The sequence below is a fragment of the Sciurus vulgaris genome, assembly GCF_902686455.1.
Source record: "Sciurus vulgaris genome assembly, chromosome: X".
Taxonomy (NCBI): Eukaryota; Metazoa; Chordata; class Mammalia; order Rodentia; family Sciuridae; genus Sciurus; species Sciurus vulgaris.
This window is the reverse complement of record NC_136471.1, coordinates 104836148-104855170: the sequence shown is the minus strand read 5'-3', so window position 1 is coordinate 104855170 and position 19023 is coordinate 104836148. Positions and strand designations below refer to the sequence as shown.

The window sequence follows — 19023 nt, the reverse complement described above, 5'->3', positions numbered from 1 at the left end:
TGTCTCTAAATAAATCATAAAAAGGGCTGGGGATGTGACTCAGTGGTTAAGTGCCTCTGGGTCCAATCCTCAGTGCAGAACAAACAAGCAAGCAAACAAACAAACAACAACAAAAAATGTAGAAGTTATTGCCAATCCCAGGAAAATGTATGGACTTGTGCCCAGAATGATGGGGTCAGACTCTAGCGTGGGAGGAAATTGGTGATGGCAAAAAGCCATGAGCCCACATGGTTCAGTGAAGTCATGTTTGGAGACAGGAGCCAATATCAAGACAGGCCAAACTGAAAAATGAATAAATACAAGCAGAAGGCAAATCCAGTGGCCATAACAAAGTAGCAAAGACAAGCCCAAGCAGAACAGGTAAACATAGTGGTGGGATAAATTCAGGAAGCAGGGAACAAAAGTTAATATTGACAGTAGTAGCAAGGACAGAAATAATCACAAATCCAAGATCAGAAATCAGTGGTGCATGCCTGCAATCCCAGCAACTCAGGAGGCTGAGGCAGGAGGATCACAAGTTTGAGGCCAGCCTCAGCAACATAGCAAGGCCCTAAACAACTTAATGAGACCATGTCTCAAAATAAAGAGGGTTGGGAATATAGTTCAGTGATAAAGCAAGCACCCCTGGGTTCAATCCCTGGTACAAATACATAAATAGAGAGAAATCAGTCAGTCTGAATCCTGACCCATATGGTGATTTCATGGAATGAGCAGAAGGTTGGTGGGAGCGTGGGCTTGCGGCCCTCTGTACCGTTATGCTGCAAAAGAAAAAGCTATCCAGTAATATCATCCGTCTGCTCACTCTGTGTGTTCATCTTCACCTCTGTGTTTAGACCAGGCTTTATGAAGTATGGTTTCTAGAAGCTTCTCATCGTCAACAAGAATGACAATGTACCCCAATTTGGGGGGGACTTAAGAGGTTTCATTATGAATAAATACAACAGAGAAGTTGGAGAATTGATATATTAAACCTTGAACTACAAGGTAGATGTGAAAAAAATAAATAGGCAAATGAAAACCAGGTAAAATTGGAAAGAGGAGAAGCTTCATCACCTAATTTTTAAAATTCTATATCTGGAGTGTATTGCTCTTCCCCCCAAATAATTTATTGATATGTGCTTCAGCACCAGGTGTGGTGCAAAATGAATTTATGAAACAGAACCTCAATTGTTGCAGAAGCAAAGAAAGTTTTCTTTGTGTTTGTTTTGTTCCTATTTCTCATGTCTGTGATCTGAAAGATGATGGAGGTAAATGTCAACCTGTCCAGGAATTGGACAGAACCCTCATTTTGGAGTGTGATGTTATAAATCTCATTTGCAGTATACCATCAGCCATACCCAATTGGAAACAAGAACTCTGCAGCTCTCAGTCTGGCACTATGATCGATTTGGACATAACAGCTTCCTCGGAGAGGTGGAGATTCCTTTTGACTCATGGAACTTTGAAAATCCATGTGATGAATGGTTTGTGCTTCAGCCTAAGGTGGGAAATACTTCCAGATTAGTCAAACAGTTATGCCGTCTGGCGAGTTTGAGCAAAGTTGATGTCATAGGCCTGAAGAGTAGGAAGGCTTCCAAGTTTCTAGTGATAATCTACAAAGATTAGTTGAGCATATTTTGGAATAATATTATAGCAAACATTGTAATACCATTGTTCTAAAAACTTCATCAATATAGTTTGTCTGATAATGCAAGCTGTATACCCATATGTATTATTAATTTTATTTCTAAAAATGCATTCATCATTTGAGAATCTTCATGGGTGACCATGAAAAACACATTGTATGATCCTATTGGAATAAGAAAGTCAGTCAAATGTGATGGTGCATACCTGTATTCCCAGTGACTCAGGAGGCTGAGGCAGGAGGGTCTTAAATTGGAGGCCAGCCTCAGTAATTTAGCATGACCCTGTCTCAAATTAAAAAATAAAAAGAGCTGGAGATGTATCTCAATGGTAAAGAACCTCTGAGTTCAATTACCAGTACCAAAAAAATAAAAAGAGAAAGATTTTTCATTTTCACAAAGGAAAAATCAAACATATATTTGAGATTGATCATGCTATAAAGCATTACCTCTGTTTTGCATTCTCTACAGACCATAAACAGAATAGTCTTGCCTTGGTTCACTTGAGGAAGTGAACCAAAGTATCTGGTTTACTACATTCATACTTTTGAGATTCATAACCCAGGCCTTGAGTTACAATCAGAAAAACAAGTTTAGAGCTGATTCTAGAAATTAAGCACCAGTGTAGTATGTCATATTTTAATCTAGACCAACAGTTCCTTGGATTTGCTCTAAGCAACGAGAGTGTCCTCTACATTTATAGTAATTTCTTTTTTTTTTTTTTTTTTTTTTTTTTTTTTTGCGGTAATGGGGATTGAACTCAGGGCCTTGTGCTTGCAAGGCAAGCACTCTACCAGCTGAGCTATCTCCCCAGCCCCCATTTATAGTAATTTCTAAGTCAAGAGTAAAAGCCAGGTGTGGTGGTGCACACCTTTAATCCCAGAGACTTGGGAGGCTGAGGCAGGAAGATCACAAGTTCGAGGTCAGCCTTGACAACTTAGCAAGGCCCTAAGCAACTTAGTGAGATCCTGTCTCAAAATAAAAAAATAAAAAGAACTGGGGATGTGGCTCAGTGGTTAAGCACCCAGGGTTCTGGGGTTGGCAGTACTGGCAGGGGACGGCAGGGAGATATATAGGGGCTCTTTGAAAATCAGTTTGAAGAGAAATGCAGCATCTTTCCAGTTATTTTCCTGGAATTGACTAAAAGACTTTGCTCTCCAAGACATCTTTTGTGCTTAAGGTCACAGTTTTCCAAGGTAATCACCTCCGCGTTGCCATTGGGTGGTTTCCTTTCCATCATAAACGGCAAGCTTCTCTCGGTCTCTCTGAGCCTGCTGAAGATAAAAATTCGGATTGTGTCCACTGTCTGGAACACCATCAGTCCTTTGCTAGATCTCCTCAGATTTTGAATCATTCTAGATTTCCCTTGACAGCCTCCACCTGAGATTCTTTTTTAGAAACCTGGCCTCAGATTACTATAGCTTTTACCCACACAGAGTCATTTATTCCTGAGAGGTTTTGTACCCCAGCCACAAGGCAGCTCTTAGTCAATAACCAACAGGTGGGGGAGTGTGAAAACCTACTTTCCTTGCTGAGAGAGAAAAATGCCAAAGTGTTCATTATCCTCCAGAACTACCCTACCACATCAGGTACCCAAGATTGTACCTGCATCTCCCACCCTTCACTGGTCTCTCAAGGGATCTCTTCCTTAATAAATCATTTGCATAAGAATTGTTTTTTTTTTGGGGGGGGGTTTTCCCAGGGTTTGAACTCGGCAGCCGTCAACCACAGAGCCACATCCCCAGCCCTATTTTGTATTATATTTAGAGACAGGGTCTCACTGAGTTGCTTAGGGCCTCACTAAGTCATTGAGGCTGGCTTTGCACTCGAGATCCTCCTGCCTCAGCCTCCCGACCTGCTGGGATTACAGTCGGGCTCCACAGCACCCGGCTGCATAAGAATCTTTACCACAGAGTTTACCAAACCTAAACTGGGGAACCCAAAAGAAGCTAGTGTCTCTAATCTACATCATCACCCTCTGCCAATCCTACTCTTACACATTTAGAAGAAAGGCTGAAGACTCAGATTTGCTTTAAGATACCATGCCTTCCAAAACTGGGGAGGACAGGCGTGAAGGCATGCTCTGTATGTTGAGCTGGTGGTACATTGATCAGCTTTCCATTGCTGTGACAAAATACTTGAAATAATCAACTTCTTAAAAAGGAAGATTTATTTTGGTTCTCAGTTTTATTGATCCAGTTGGTTTTGGACCTGTGGTGAGGCAGTATACCAATGATGGGAGCTTGTGGTGGAAAAGGCCTATTGACTTCACAGTAGCCAGAAAGAAAAAGAGAGACAGGAAAAGATCAGGATCCCAATATTCCTTCCGATGGCATGACCCCCAGTAACCTAACTTCCTCCCACTACAGCACTCCTATTGAAGGTTCCCTCCCTCCCAATAGCATCAAAGGCTGGGAATGAACCCTTTCCCTTGTAGGCCTTTGGGGGACATTCCAGATCTAAACTAGAGCAGCTGGACTGTACATGGCTGATTATGGGTCAGCTATGTGAAGAGTCACTTTATTCTCAGTCATTCAGTGCAGTAGGTACTCCAACAGCTGCAGATATGGTATGAGCAGCTCTGGAGATCTGATGTTTCTGGTAGATTATCCAGCTGAGGAAGTGAAGCATGAGCTACAAGGACCGACTTCCCTAATAAAGAGGAACCAGAATTAATAGTTCTTAAACATTCCAAAATACTTTGGACATCCTTTTATAATGGGAATGGCAAAAAACATACTACCTTATTGCTTACTGACTCTATGTTGCTCTATGTTGCTGAAAGTCATTTGGTACTTTGCTTTGTTTGTGTTAGGTCTCACAGCAGAAGCCAGTGAGGAGGCTGGTACAGACAGAGAAAGAATTCAAGATGTCAAACTCAAGTACCATAAAGTAGTTTCACAGTATAACTTCCATTTTATTGCATGACATGGAACTATTTATTAGCTATAACTCATTATCCTTCTGAAAGGCATGTTAGGTAGTCAGACAAGAAGTGTTTGTCAGTATGAATTGCCTTTCAAGCTTTCCCATGAGGTGCTATTATAAAAACAAGGACTTCTGAAAATCGACAGCCTGATTAAGTGGTTTTCCAAGGAAACATTCTTTTTCTGTCTTCAGGCAGAGAGTAAATGTAAGTTCTGGAACTTACATTTTGCTCTAGCTTTAGCTTTTAAATTATTTAGCAAAAATACTCTAGGCTTAGCAGTTTGGGCAAACTTTGATCTGTAATTTATCATCCCACATTATACCTGTAAATGCACTGGAAATTTTCTGTTTATTGAGCTGATGGAAAGTGGGTCTCTCTTTTGAGGAAGCAGAAGATGGTGGGTGTCATCCAATTCTTTTTTTTCTTTTTGTTGCATGTGTTAATTTATTCTTTTTAGATATACATGACAGTAGAGTGTATTTTGACATATCCTACATACGTGGAGTGTAACTTCCCATTCTTGTGGTTGTACCTGATGTGGAGTTTCACTGGTCGTGTATTCATACGTGAACATAGGAAAGTGATGTCCCATTCATTCTACTGTCTTTCCTATTCCTCCCCAACTCCCTTCCCTTCATTCCCCTTTGTCTAATCCAATGGATTTCTATTATTCCCCTCCCCAACTTCCCTTGTTTGGGGTTAGCATCCACAAATCGGAGAGAACATTCATCCTCTGGTTTGGGGGATTGGCTTATTTCACATAGCATGATAGTCTCCAGTTCCACCCATTTATCATCTGATTATTTCACACTCCTTCTCAGATAGTCTTTTTAGTTTCCTACTACTTTAGGATGATGATTTGAATCAATGCTCAGTACTCTCTTGATATGACCTAGCCTTCTGTCACAGCCCAGAATGTCCATGCTCCCATTTTCAGGCAAATGTGGCTCCCTGTGGCTTTCACACTAACCAGTCAATACCTACCAATCTTTGTAGGAGAGGAACCCTCAGGTTGCTGGAGTGGGCTTGGTCTGTGGGCATGGAGAGTCGGAATGCCTGGCAACGGAAGTCCCCCAGAGGTTGAGGACAGAGTCCTTGGTCAGTGACTGATGGGTGAAGGACCATTAACATTTCCACCCCTTGCTTCTTCTTGGGACATCTCCATGTGTCATGTCTCCAAAGTTCTCCATCACAAGGAGCAAAAGTTGACTCCACAGAGCTTCATGTGATATCACACACTTGTTGAGCATTCTTTACTTTTTAGTCCCACTCCCTGGTATCCTTACTAATAAAATACTTTAAAGTAATGCTTTTAAGGTCTGGGGAATTCAAAATAGATACTTAAATGGCGATTCCTCAGAAAACTTGAAATGGAACCACGATTTGACCCAGATATACAACAAAGGACTTAAAATCAGCATACTACAGTGAAGCAGCCATATCAGTGTTTATAGAAGCAGAATTCACAATAGCTAAGCTTTGGAACTAACCTAGATGCCCATCGACAGATAAATGGATAAAGAAATTGTGGTATATATACACAATGGCACATTACTCAGCCGTTAAGAAGAATGAAATTATAGCATTTGCCAATAAATGGATGGAGCTGGAGACTATCATGCCAAGTGAAATAAACCAATCCCCCAAAACCAAAGGTCAAAGGTTCTCTCTGATATGCAGATGCTAATTCACAATAAGGTGAGGAGGGAAGAATAGAAGTTCATTGGATTAGACCAAGAGGAATGAAGGGAAGGGAGGGGGGATGGGAATAGGAAAGACAGTAGAATGAATAGGACATTACTTTCCTATGTTCATCTTTGAGTACATTACCAGTGTAACTCCACATCATGTACAAACACAAGAATGGGAAGTTATACTCCGTGTATGTATAATATGTCAAAACACACTCTATTGTCATGTATATCTAAAAAGAACAAATTAAAAAAAGAGAAAAACATGTACACCCACACATGTACACATGTACACACACAAAATAGATAATTCCATATTCCTTGCTAGTGCCTATCTGCACACAAACATCCCTAGTCATTCCCAACTTCCTCCCAGTCCCTAAATACATTCTACATAGTCCCTGTCATATTTTTCTCATTCTGCTTTCTCAACCCACACTAACCTTCTTTGCATTCCATCTTTATTTGTTGTCATTTGTCCCATTCTTTAAGAACCATGCAAGAGTCACCTCCTGATCCCAATCCAGCCTAATCTCTTTCTTTGTGTTGCAGTGGCAGTCCCAGTTTGTCTGACATTAAACTTTCTGTGTAATAGAAGCAAAGAGGACCAATAACAGATCAATTAATAATAAAGTCATAGAAACCCCCCCACATTCAAAGACTTTCGCTCAAAGCATTTTTAATATTTTAATTATTAATAACAATTAGTTTTCTGAATTGACAGACAAATTATATATAGTTTTTATGTACAAGATGTTATTTTGTGAAATACAATAATAATACATTGTAGAATAGTTAAATCAAGATGATTAACACATCATTACTTCACATTTTTTTTGTGATGAGAATACTTAAAAATTCCTGGCAAATCTGGGTGTGGTGACACAGTCCTGTAATCCCAGCAGCTCGAGAGTATGAGGCAGGAGCATTGCAAATTTAAGGCCAGCCTCAGCAACTTAGTGAGGCCCTAAGTAACTTAGCAAGACCCTGTCTCAAAATTAAAATTAAAAAGAACTGGGGATGTGGCTCAGTGGTTAAGCGCCCCTGGGCTCAATCCCTGGTGGCAATAAATAAATAAATAAATAAATAAATAAATAAATAAATAAATAAATAAAATTAAGAGTACATCACTATTAACCATAGTCAACATTTTTGTTTTACAATGGATGTCATTTCCATCTAGAAATTTTGTGTCCTTTTGATCAACATTTCCTCAACATGTCCCACACCGAATTCCACCACCCTCAGCCTCTGGTAGTGATTTTTCTCCTCTCTACTTCCATGAGTTCAATTTTTTTATGATTCCATGAATAAGTGAGATCATGCAGTATTTGTCTTTCTGTGCCTGGATTATTTCACTTAACATAATGTCCCCCAGTTTCATCCGTGTTGCCGCAAAGGGCAGGCTTTCCTTTTTAAGGGCAGAATAGTATTATATATTGCATTTGTGTGCCATGTTTTCTTTACCCATATACCCATTGATGGGTGCTTTGGTTTGTTTCATAACTTGACTGTTTGGATAGTGCTATAATGAATATAATAGTGTAGATAACTCTTCTTCAGTATACTGATTTCATTTCCTTTGGATATACTCCTAGTAATGGAATTGCTGGGTCATATGGTAGTTGTAGTTTTAATTTTTTGAGGAGCCACCATGCTGTTTTCCATAATGGCTGATACTAATTTGCATTCCTACCAATGGCATGCAAAGTGTTCCCTTTTCCCTATATTTTCTCCTTTTCTTATCTTTCATCCTTTTGATAATGCCATTTTAACAGGTTTGAGGTGATGTCTCACTATAGTTTTAATTTGTGTTTCTCTAATGATTAGTGATTTTAAGTATTTTTTCATAAACCTGTTGACCACTTGCATTTCCTTTTTTGGGAAATGTCTTTAATATCCTTTGTCTATTTATTTTTATGTTTTGGTATTGGGTATGGAACCAGGGGTGCTCTACCACTGAGCTACATCCCTAGTCCTTTTTTATTTTGAGACAGGATCTTGCTACATTGTCAAGGCTGGCCTTGAACTTGTGATCCTCTTGAGTATGTGCTGAGATTACAGGGATGTGCTACTGCACCCAGCCCTTTGCCTATTCTTAATCAGGTTATTTGATTTCTTTATGCATTTTATGCATTTCTTTATGCATTTTTATGCATTTGTCACATGTACAGATTGCAAATATTTTCTCCCATTTCCTAGGTTGTTTTCTCACTCTGTTGATTATTTCCTCTGCCAGAAGTGCTTCAGTTGGATGCCATCCTGCTTATCTATTTTTGTTTTTGTTGACTGTGTTTTAGGGGTCATATCCCAAAAATGATTGCCAAGACCAATGTCATGAAATTTTTCCCCTATTTTCTTCTGCTAATTTTAGCATTTCAGGTCTTACATAAAGTTTCTAATCTTGACTTGATTTTTTATGTGGTATAAGGGTTTAATTTCATTCTTTTGCAGTTTTCCTAACACCAATTATTGAAGAGACTTACATGATTGTATGTTCTTGGTATCTTAGTTGAAAATCAATTAACCATAAATATGTGGATTTATTTTTGGGTTCTCTGTTCTGTTCCAATGGTCTGTGTGTCTGTTTCTGTGCCAGTAATATGCTGGTTTGATTACTTCAGTTTCCCAATGTTTTTCTTAAATATTTATTTTAATTTAAAACAAATAAATGTCCATTCATATGCACATCTTCCAATATAGACACAATTTTGTTTGACTATGGGTTCAGTAATTAAAATTCTGGCATATCTTTCTGTAATTAATTTTACCCCCTAATGCATCATCAACATTCTCACTTGAATTTTTCTAAAGTGAAACAAGAACGTATGAATACTTTCAACTGGGTGCAGTGGCGCACACCTGTAATCCAAGCTACTCGAGAGGCTGAGACAGGAGTATCACAAGTTCCAGGCCAGCCTGGGCAATTTAGTGAGATCCTGTCTCAAAATTTAAAAAAATTAAAAGGTTTGGGAATGTGGCTCAGTGGTAGAATACCCCTAAATCCCAGGCACCCCCTGCCAAAAAAAAAAAAAAAAAAAAAAAAAAAAAAAAAAAGCAAGAATGCTTTCAGAGTAAACCAAATGCAAAAATCTTTCTTAATGCTCATGATATTTTTCTAATGTTTTACAGTTTAAAGCCATGCCTAAATAATGGCAACCTTGTTTTGGGATCTTAGATTCTTCTGAAATATACAACTTAAATTTTTATACTAACAGCTTTCTTTTGCATGAATCAATTTATATGACATCAAATTATACAAATAGGCTAGCACAAATTGCTTAGGGGACTAATGCAGGGGACTCTTGGTGAGCAAATATTTCTACTCATGGAACCAGACACAATGATCTTTGTAGAGAGGATCCTGCTCTTCATTGGGGATGGAGAACATTAATTCATCTGATGAGTCAGTTAAATGTGGGTAGATTAATAGAGTTTTTACCGCAAATGTCTCCTGGGTAGACTGAAAACTCATTGAAAGCAGGGTCTGTGTCTTTTGTGTTCCCACAGCACTTAGCAAAGTACTTTGTACAAAGTAAGCATTCCAAATATGTTAGCAGAATTGAATTCAATTCAATTCAATTCACTATCATATTTTGAGTGGGAGTTGGTTGCAGAATGGAAATGGTAATATGCCAAGAGAGGGTGTTACCTTGGAATCTTCTAGAAAAAGTACCAGAACTACACCCTGAGATGTTAGATATGTGCAGTCTGCAAGATAACCTCCATCTTTTAACTTCCTTTTGTTTGTAATTATAATGTATAAGGGCTTCATCTATATTGTGTTCTACTTTCATAAGACTTGAGGTCTATTTTATACATCACCAGTATATTTTAATTTAAGTTGAAAAGCAACAGAACTTAACCACTGAGCCATATTCCCAGCCCCTTTTTTTATACCTTATTTAGGGTCTTGCTGAGTTGCTTAGGGCCTTGCTAAGTTGCTGAGGCTGACTTTGAACTCTTGATCCTCCTGCCTCATCCTCTAGAGCCACTGAGATTACAGGTATGCACCACTGCGCCTGGCCCCAACATATTTTCCTAGCCAAAGATCTCACCCCAAAGCAAATAAAGTCTTCTCTGGTTAAGTATGGCAGTATAGCATATGAATGTAAACCTTAGTGACTTAAAACAACAATCTATGATTATCTCTCGTGATTTTTTGGGCTTACAGATCATTTAGGTAGTTCTCACTGAAGGCCTCTTGAGCAGTTTCAGCAAATGGTTGCCTGAGATTCACATCACCTGAAGGCTCAACTGGTTGGTCAAGTCCAAGCACTTTCATATCCCACACTGATGTTGGTTACCAGCAGGAAATTCAGCTAAGCGTGCAAACTGGAAGCCACCTACATGTGGCTTCTCCATATGGCTTCATCCTCTCACAACATGGATTCCCAGAGGGAGCATCCCAAAAATATGTATGCCAAGAAAGGAAGTAGAAGCTGTCAATTTTAAGACCTGGGCCCAGAAACTGTCCCATTGCCACTTCTTCCATGTTCTCCTAATAAAAGTAACACAAAACCCACTCAAATCCAAAGAGAGGGGACAAATACCCACCTCACATTAACTGTAGCATCAAAGAAGTAGTGATTATCTTTAATTTGCCATAATGTTCATTAAAATTTTCCAGGTCAGGTGTGGTGGCACACACTTGTAATACCAGCAGCTCAGGAGGCTGAAGCAGGAGGATCTCAAGTCAAAACCAGCCTCAGCAACTTAGCGAGGCCCTGGGCAACTTAGCGAGGCCCTGGGCAACTTAGTGAGACCCTGACTCTAAGTAAAAGAAATTTTAAAAAGGGTAGAGGATGTGGCTCAGTGGTTAAGTGCCCCTGGATTCAATCCCAAGTACCAAAAAATAAATAAATATAAAATTTCCACATATATACTAAAATTTACTGGAAAAAAATTGATTTTGTAGTGCTGGGAATGGAACCCGGGTCCTCATACATGACAGGCAAATGCTCTATCACTGAGCCATGCCCCCTAGCCCTACTGAAAATTTTCAAACAATAAGAAAAGTCTTTTTACAAAAACAATTTATTTAAAATTAATAAGATTAAGTATTAGACTGTTTTGCCATATAAAGTCATTTTTGCTCCTGGGAAAAGATTGAATAAAACATTTCAAGTGCTTTTCCACCCTTAGTGATAAGTTTTACCACCATCCACACAGTACTGAAAGTCAGGCAAGGATTTTTTTTTTTTCTTTGTAATGATCCTGGTTTTTGGGTTTTGATGGCTTTCTTTTTTATTTTGGGTTTTTTTTTTTTTTTTTTTTTTTTTTTTTGGATTCTGGATATTGAACCCAGGGGCACTTAACCACTGAGCCACATCCCCAGCCTGTTTTTAGTATTTAATTTAGAGCAGAATCTCACTAAGTTAGGGCCTTAGGCTTAGGGCCTTGCTAATTAGCTCAGGATGGTTTTGAACTCAGTCTCCTCCTGCCTCAGCCTCCCGAGCTGCTGGGATAACAGGCATTTGCAACCATGCCTGACAAGTATGTGCACTTCTGAGACCAACTTTCTTCACTCATAGTTCTCTAGAGATCCCCCCAAGTTGTTGCATGTATCAATAGCTGTTGGTTTTTGTTTCTGGTTAGTAGTTCATGGTATGGATGTACCACAATTTGCTTAACTGTTAACCTGTTGAAGGATATCTGGGTTGTTGCCAGTTTTTTGTTATTACAAATAAAACTGATAGGAATATTAGTATTCGAGTTTGTGTGAACATAATTTTTCATTTCTCTGGGATAAATGCCCCAACATGTAATTTCTAGGTTGCATGGTAGTTGCATGTTTAGTCTTAGGAGAAATTATAAGCCTGTTATTTAGAGTGACCATATCATTTTACATCCCCATCAGCAATATTCAAGTGAACCATTTTCTCCACATTGAATTTTTTTATTTCATATTTTTATTCACATTGAATTTCGATGTTGTAAGTTACCAATACTGCCTTCAATAATGGGTGACTGGCAGTCCATTGTGAATCAAGCATTACTGTCTGCTTTCCTTCCCTGATCACTTAGAAAAGCTTTGAGACATCCAAGCCAGACATGGAGAAGTAACTTCTGGAGGTGTTTTTAGTGCTGTATTTATTCCTGCCTCATACTGCATACAGTATGCAAATGACCAGTGATAGCTCAATTTTCAATGTTTCTCTTAATATCCGTTGAGGGACAAAATGTGTGTAATATATCTCCTTTCAAATTCCTTTTACTTTAATGTTAAAATTTATATGCAAATATCTTAGTATACTTTTCTAGCCTTTCTTTTCTTATAAGTCATCTCGACCCAATAAGAACTAACATATGTGAATGGGAATGAATTGTCACATTTAAACCACCAAGTAAGTATTGTACATTCAAACATGGGTTGCAGTACACTATGCCAAGCATTTCACCTCTTTCTTGTCTTCCCTTGGCCAGGTGGAGTTTGCTGCTGATATTGGCCTTCAATACAAAGGAGAGCTAACAGTTGTTTTACGTTACATTCCTCCAGAGGAGTACCTAATGCTTCCACACGGACAGCTTCAAGGTAGAGTAAAAATCAGTGACTTTGATCAATGGCATTCTATTTTTGTAAGTACGGAATGGCAATCAGGGATTGGTTGGACTATGTTACTTTAATGCTAAACAGATGAAACATAAAGTTAGGCGTCCCTGTCTTTTGAGGAAAGTCGAGAAGTATATACCATATATGGAAAGAGGTGTGGGATTTTTATAAGGAAAACAAGTTCATAGTTGGAAACCAGGTTGGATGATGAGGTTTGTGTCCTTCTTCATTCCTAGAGATATAGGATCTTCCCCAGAGTAAGGGGATCTGCTGGGACTGGATATAGGGACTGCTGTATGGAGTTATGTCTTTCACAGCTACTCAGGAAGTCTTGAGGAAGAAGCTCACACACAACACAGAACACAAAGGAAAAATTCAGATGGAGTTAATTTGTAAATCTCTCTTGCCCTTGTCCTTCCATCAACTCCTCCAGGCAGCCTCCAATATCCTCCCATTCATGATCACCCTCTTCAATGTGTCCCTGTACAAGGAACATACTGTCTCCTGGCCTCAGTCTTCTCACTTGAAAGGGTTGTTGAGAGGATTAAATTGACAGAGATGGTAGTTTTTATTTCTGTTGAACATATTTCATCTCAATAACAATGTGAGGTAGGAGAGAATTTTTTCTCTCATTCAAAAATGTAAATTGTAGCTGGGCCTGGTGGTGATGCCTGTAATCCCAGCATCTTGGGAGGCTGAGACAGGAAGATTGCAAGTTTGAGGCTAGCCTCAGCATTTAGTGAGGCCCTAAGCAAATTAATGAGATCCTGTCTCAAAAAATAAAAAGTACTCGGGATGTGGCTCAGTGGTTAAGCACCCCTGTGTAAAATCCCTGGTACAAACAAACAAACAAAAAAAAAAAACAGTAATTGTGCCTGGGCTGCAGCCTCTAGAGCTGGTCCTGTTTGATGTTGATATTTATAAGATGAGAGTTATGAAATTTTCTCTTTTCAAGATTTGGTGCTTGTGTCTGACTTTCATCATAGCTAATTCTCACTAGAATGGTGACTCTAGAAGCAGCTCTCAAGATCTTTTCTGTTCCCTTCTTTCGGATCCCATGAAAAAATATGCTTTATAGGGGACTGTTTAAGGTTTGAAGTTTACATGTTCATTTTCTTTCAACAAATACAAATGAAAAACCCATCTAGAAGGAATCCAATCTATTTTTTTCCACATTTTTTATTGGCACATTATAATTGTACATACTGATGGGATTTGTTGTTACACATTTGTACATGCACACAGTACACAATATAACAATATATTATTATATATTAACAATATTGGTCAATATCACTCCCTAGCACTTCCCTGTTCCCTCCCTACCTCCCACCCTTTGGTCCCTTTCCTCTACTAATCTCCTTTTGATTTTAGGAGATTCACCCTTCACCTTTCTTTTCCTTTTTCCTCTCTAGTTTCCATATATGAGAGAGAACATATGACCCTTAACCTTCTGAGTTTGGCTTACCTTGCTGAACATAATATCTCTAGTTCCGTTCATTTCCCTGCAAATGACATAATTTCATTTATCTTTATGGCTGAATAAAACTCCATTGTATATATGTGCCACATTTTCTTTATCCATTCCTTTATTGATGAGCACCTAGGTTGGTTCCATAATTTGACTATTGTGAATTTTGCTGCTGTAAACATGGATATGCATGTATTCCTGTAGTATGGTGATTTTAATTCTTTAAGATAAATATCAAGGAGTGGTATAACTGGGACAAATGTTGGTTCCATGCTTAGTCTTCTGAGGAACTTCCATAGTGAAGCATTCAATTTAAATAAATATAAAATATACAATAGCATAAAGGCCTGATTCAGTCAGCAAATTAAGTCAATTTTTGGAGATGATCTTTGCAAATTTTGAAGTGGTATCCATGATATCTCTCCTCTCTCCTCTCTCTCTCTCTCTCTCTCTCTCTCTCTCTCTCTCTATCATTTTAGTGACTGATGCAGGAAAGAAGACCTTTAAAAAGGGAAAGAAAAAGGAATCACCTGTAATCTCTGGAGGAATACTAGAAGTGTTCATCAAAGAAGCAAAGAATTTGACAGCAGTAAAATCAGGAGGCACCTCTGATAGCTTTGTGAAGGGGTAATTTTGTTTTGGTGCATTTCTGATACTTATTGGGAGATGAAAGGATCTATGATCCATGAGACTGGTGACTGTGAGGCTTCCATGTTCTGCTAATTGGACATGTACTGAGGAAGAGCTACCCTAAGTGCTGGCTTTTATGTCTAAAACAATAAGAGTGTGGAGGGAGCTGCTTATTGAAGCTTACACTGTATTCCCAGAATGTTTCAGGAGTTCCTATCACTCTCACCCTCAAGACCAGCAGACTTTCCTTTGAGATTCATTTCTTAAAGGCAGAGAAAGTATGATATTCTGTGCATAATATACTTTCATTATGGTTTATTATCATTTGGTTCTGGCAATAGGCAATGACAACCAAAATATCAGATACTTGCTTTTTTGCTCTCTTGGGGGAAATTTTTTACAGTAGAGAAATCAGAGCATCTTCCCTGAAGGTATCCACTAGTGTTTTGGAGAGGCTCCAGGACTGCCTGCTGGGCATCTATTCCCTCTTCAGAGCACACTGGGCAGTTTCTTGAGGGAATACAGCCGTTTAAATGGATATTCGTGCTTATTCTAGGCATCCCCAACAGCAAATTCTTCCTGATTTCTGACTGCTGGAGAGATTTTTTTTCTCCCAGAATTAGAAGAGATAATACCAGAGGGATATTTTTCATTAATTCAAACAAACCCACAAATGCACATGTACCAAGCATCAGGTAGTGCACTTTCAAAAGTAAATAAAACGTGATGCTGACCACATGCACATGACATATAGCAAGTCCCTGTGATGGCAGGCTACTCTTTTAATTCTTGGAGTCAGATGACAGTTTTTTTTTCCTCTTCCAGTCTTCTTAGAAATGTGTATTTTTCTTACAAGAAATTGAATTCCGCCTTTATCCTCAAATGTTCTTTTTTTTGTTGTTGTTTCCCATAGCTGGGGATTGAACCCAGGGCCTCGTGCATGCTAGGCAAGTGTTCTACCGCTGAGCTATATAACCCCAAGCCCACCCCCTGCACATTCTGACCTTGTTAAAGCCAATAGTGAGGAGAAGCAGCTGTCTGGGCTTCCACATTAGTGAACATGTGCTCTGGAATACTCGTCCATCAGTTTTTCATTCTTTCTTGCAATAGATTGAAGCATAGAAGAAATACTTTTCTTTGATTTTGCTGTTGCAATTTGTCTCAACAACCTGTCATCCAGTTATGGCCTCTGCTGCTCGCTGTCTCCTGGGATAAGAGGATGGCTCCTGGCCTATGACCTCACTGTGACCTTACAGGGGTGACTCAATATCTTCTGGAACAGTTTTCACTTTCTCTTATTGAGAATTTATGAACCAGAAATAATAAAGGACAGCATTTTTGCTCTATTAAAAAAAGGAACTTTCCAGTAAAATTTCTCCTTATTTAGAACTTAAATGTTAAGCTGATTTTAAAGGGACCTAAGATTTTTTTTATTATTTATTATATATGTAAATATATTTTTGGTACTGAGGATTGATCTCCAAGGTGCTTTACCATTAAGCTACATACCCAGCCCTTTTTATTTTTTATTTAGAGACAGTTGCTTAGGGCCTCGCTAAGTTGCTGAGGTTGGCCTTGAATTTGTGATCCTCCTGCCTCAGAATTCCCACATCACTGGGATTACAGGCGTGTGGCACTGTGCCCAGCCCTGAAATTTAAAAAATAAACATATACATAGAGAAAGGAGACAAAGAGAAAGCAAGAATAGACCTTTATGTAAAGTTTAATATTCTAAAATTTTAAAATCACAAAATTACTTAATTATATTAGTTTTGTCTGTTAACTAAAATATTAGTGGCTTAAAAAAGACAAAAGGTTCTTTTTATTTCTCTTACATGTCAACGACTGAAGGTAATATACCCATGGCAGGTATGGAAACATCATGATTATAAGGGACACAGTTTTTTTTTTTTTTCTATCTCATTTTGGTATGTACTTCATGGGCCAGGATAGCTGCTTAGATTTCAGTTATCCCATGCAAATTCCAGCTGGTAGGATACTTCCCATAGGTTTCATACAGGAATTTCTTATGTGTCATTGGCCAGAACTTAGTCATATTGCTGTACTAGCTACACAGGGGATGGGGATGGAGGTAGTCTTTTCTTTTTAAACCAGGGATTGAAGCCAGGGGTGCTCAAACACTGAGCCAATCCCCAGCCCTTTTTTATATTTTATTTTGAGACAGGGTTTCAGGGTCTTGCTAAGTTGCTCAGGGCCTCCATGTTTGATGAGACTGGCTTTGAACTTTCAATTCTCCTGCCTCAGGCTCCCAAGATGCTGGGATTACAGGCATGCACCACCATATCCACTTGGAGGTAGTCTTTATTCTGGCTAACCTTGTACCCAAAATTCTAAAATGGGAATTTTTTTTCTTAGAGAAATAAAGGGAGACTGAATGTGGCATGACAACAAAAATCCTCTGCTTGGTACACGAAATGAAATCTTACATGACCTAACATATCTTCTTTGCTTGTGCTATTTTTTCATTATTGTCAAATGGACTGCTTCCATAAATGTATCTGTCTCCTCTTCTACAGCATGCTCCCTGAGGGAAGGAAAATAGTATTCATCATGTACATAGAGCCTAGGACAGTTGACCATAGTAGAAAAGGCCTAGCTACAGGTGTTCCTAGCTACAAGTAGTTCCAAAAAGCACCAATGAGAGAGTGGAGAAGGAGAGACAGGAGAGGGAAAGAAGTTGATAAAAAAAAAGATATGTTAATGGGTAGGTTACCACTGTAGGCCCCTAAGACTCAGATCCACAAAGGAGGCAACAAGGAATTCTGAAGAATATTCCTTAGGGTTGTCCCTTCAAGGGATAGGGAAGCTGGGGGATTCTTCCACCAATTTCCAAAACTCACTGATGGAGGATTGTTTCCCAAGGCATTAAATCACTAGTAATTCCAGGGTGCTGTACACATAAGTTGAACTCACATAAGAACAGATGAAGTCTAACTTGGTGAAGCTGAGACACACGTGCTCAATGTGCAACACTGAAAGTGTGTGCCAGGAACTGTCCATCCTGGCTGTAAGTCAGCCCAGAGATGACCCAAGAAAATACAAAAAAGGACATTTGGTAATGTCTACCAGAGGAGGTATTTTCTTTATAAGATAAGGAGAAGGACCAAAATAGGATTAGCAAAGAGAGAAGGGACATTTTACTACTGTTCTACTTAAATAAAAAGCCATCCCACAATGTAAATCCAGATGTAAGCATATGAGAACCTGGGAGAGAAATTCAAATACACGTATCATACTTGTGTGCATGCGTGCATGTGCGCGCGAGCACGTGCACACACACACACACACACACACACCAGGAATTACCCGTAATTCAAATGATTACTCGATCATATCCTACTGATAGTTTGATTGTGTTTTTTCCTACAGCTACCTGCTCCCTGATGACAGCAAAGCCACAAAGCACAAAACTATGGTCGTAAAAAAGAGTGTTAATCCTCAGTGGAATCATACTTTCATGTTCAGTGGCCTGCATCCCCAGGATATAAAGAATGTTTGCCTAGAACTTACCATCTGGGACAAGGAGGCCTTTTCCAGCAACATCTTTCTAGGAGGAGTTCGTTTGAATTCTGGAAGTGGTGAGGAACTTGGGGACCCTGAGATGGTCTGTGGCTTGGCATGGGACAAGGGCATTATTTCTTTACATATGAAGTATAGTAGATGTTTATATGGTTTCAGCAATAACTGACATTCTATTCCATTAGCTAAAGATTTATTCATTGTTAAAATAGAACTATTACTCCTATAACTTCATATTCTTAAGCTAGAAGTTTGGGAGTTATAATGTTTATATTCAGTCCTTTCATAGAAAAAATATTTACACTGCCAGGTGCAGTAGTGCACACTTGTAATCCCTGTGGGTCAGGAGGCTGAGACATGAGGATTGCAGTTCAAGACCAGCCTCAGTAACTTAGTGAGGCCATAAGAAACTTAGTAAGACACTGTCTCAAAATAAAAACACAAAAAGGGCTAGGGATGTAGTTCAGTGGTAAAGTGCCCCTCGGTTAAATCTCAAGTACAAAAAAACAAAAAAAAAAAACTTTCTTGGTTTTTGCTCAGGAAAGACTGATCAAGACAGGACAGGACAGGTTTCTGATAAGGGAGAC

General features: G+C 38.9%; 1 protein-coding gene across 4 annotated transcripts in view; it reads left to right on the top strand.

Annotated features, from left to right (window-relative positions):
* Positions 1-19023, top strand: part of SYTL5 (synaptotagmin like 5) — a 235749-nt gene that overhangs the window by 212233 nt on the left and 4493 nt on the right. For all 4 annotated transcript variants that reach the window (XM_079122865.1, XM_079122864.1, XM_079122862.1 and 1 more), the window contains 4 exons: positions 1321-1482; positions 12669-12777; positions 14746-14893; positions 18287-18495. In XM_079122865.1, coding sequence (XP_078978991.1) covers positions 1321-1482; positions 12669-12777; positions 14746-14893; positions 18287-18495 — 628 coding nt within the window. The remainder of the gene's footprint in view (positions 1-1320; positions 1483-12668; positions 12778-14745; positions 14894-18286; positions 18496-19023) is intronic.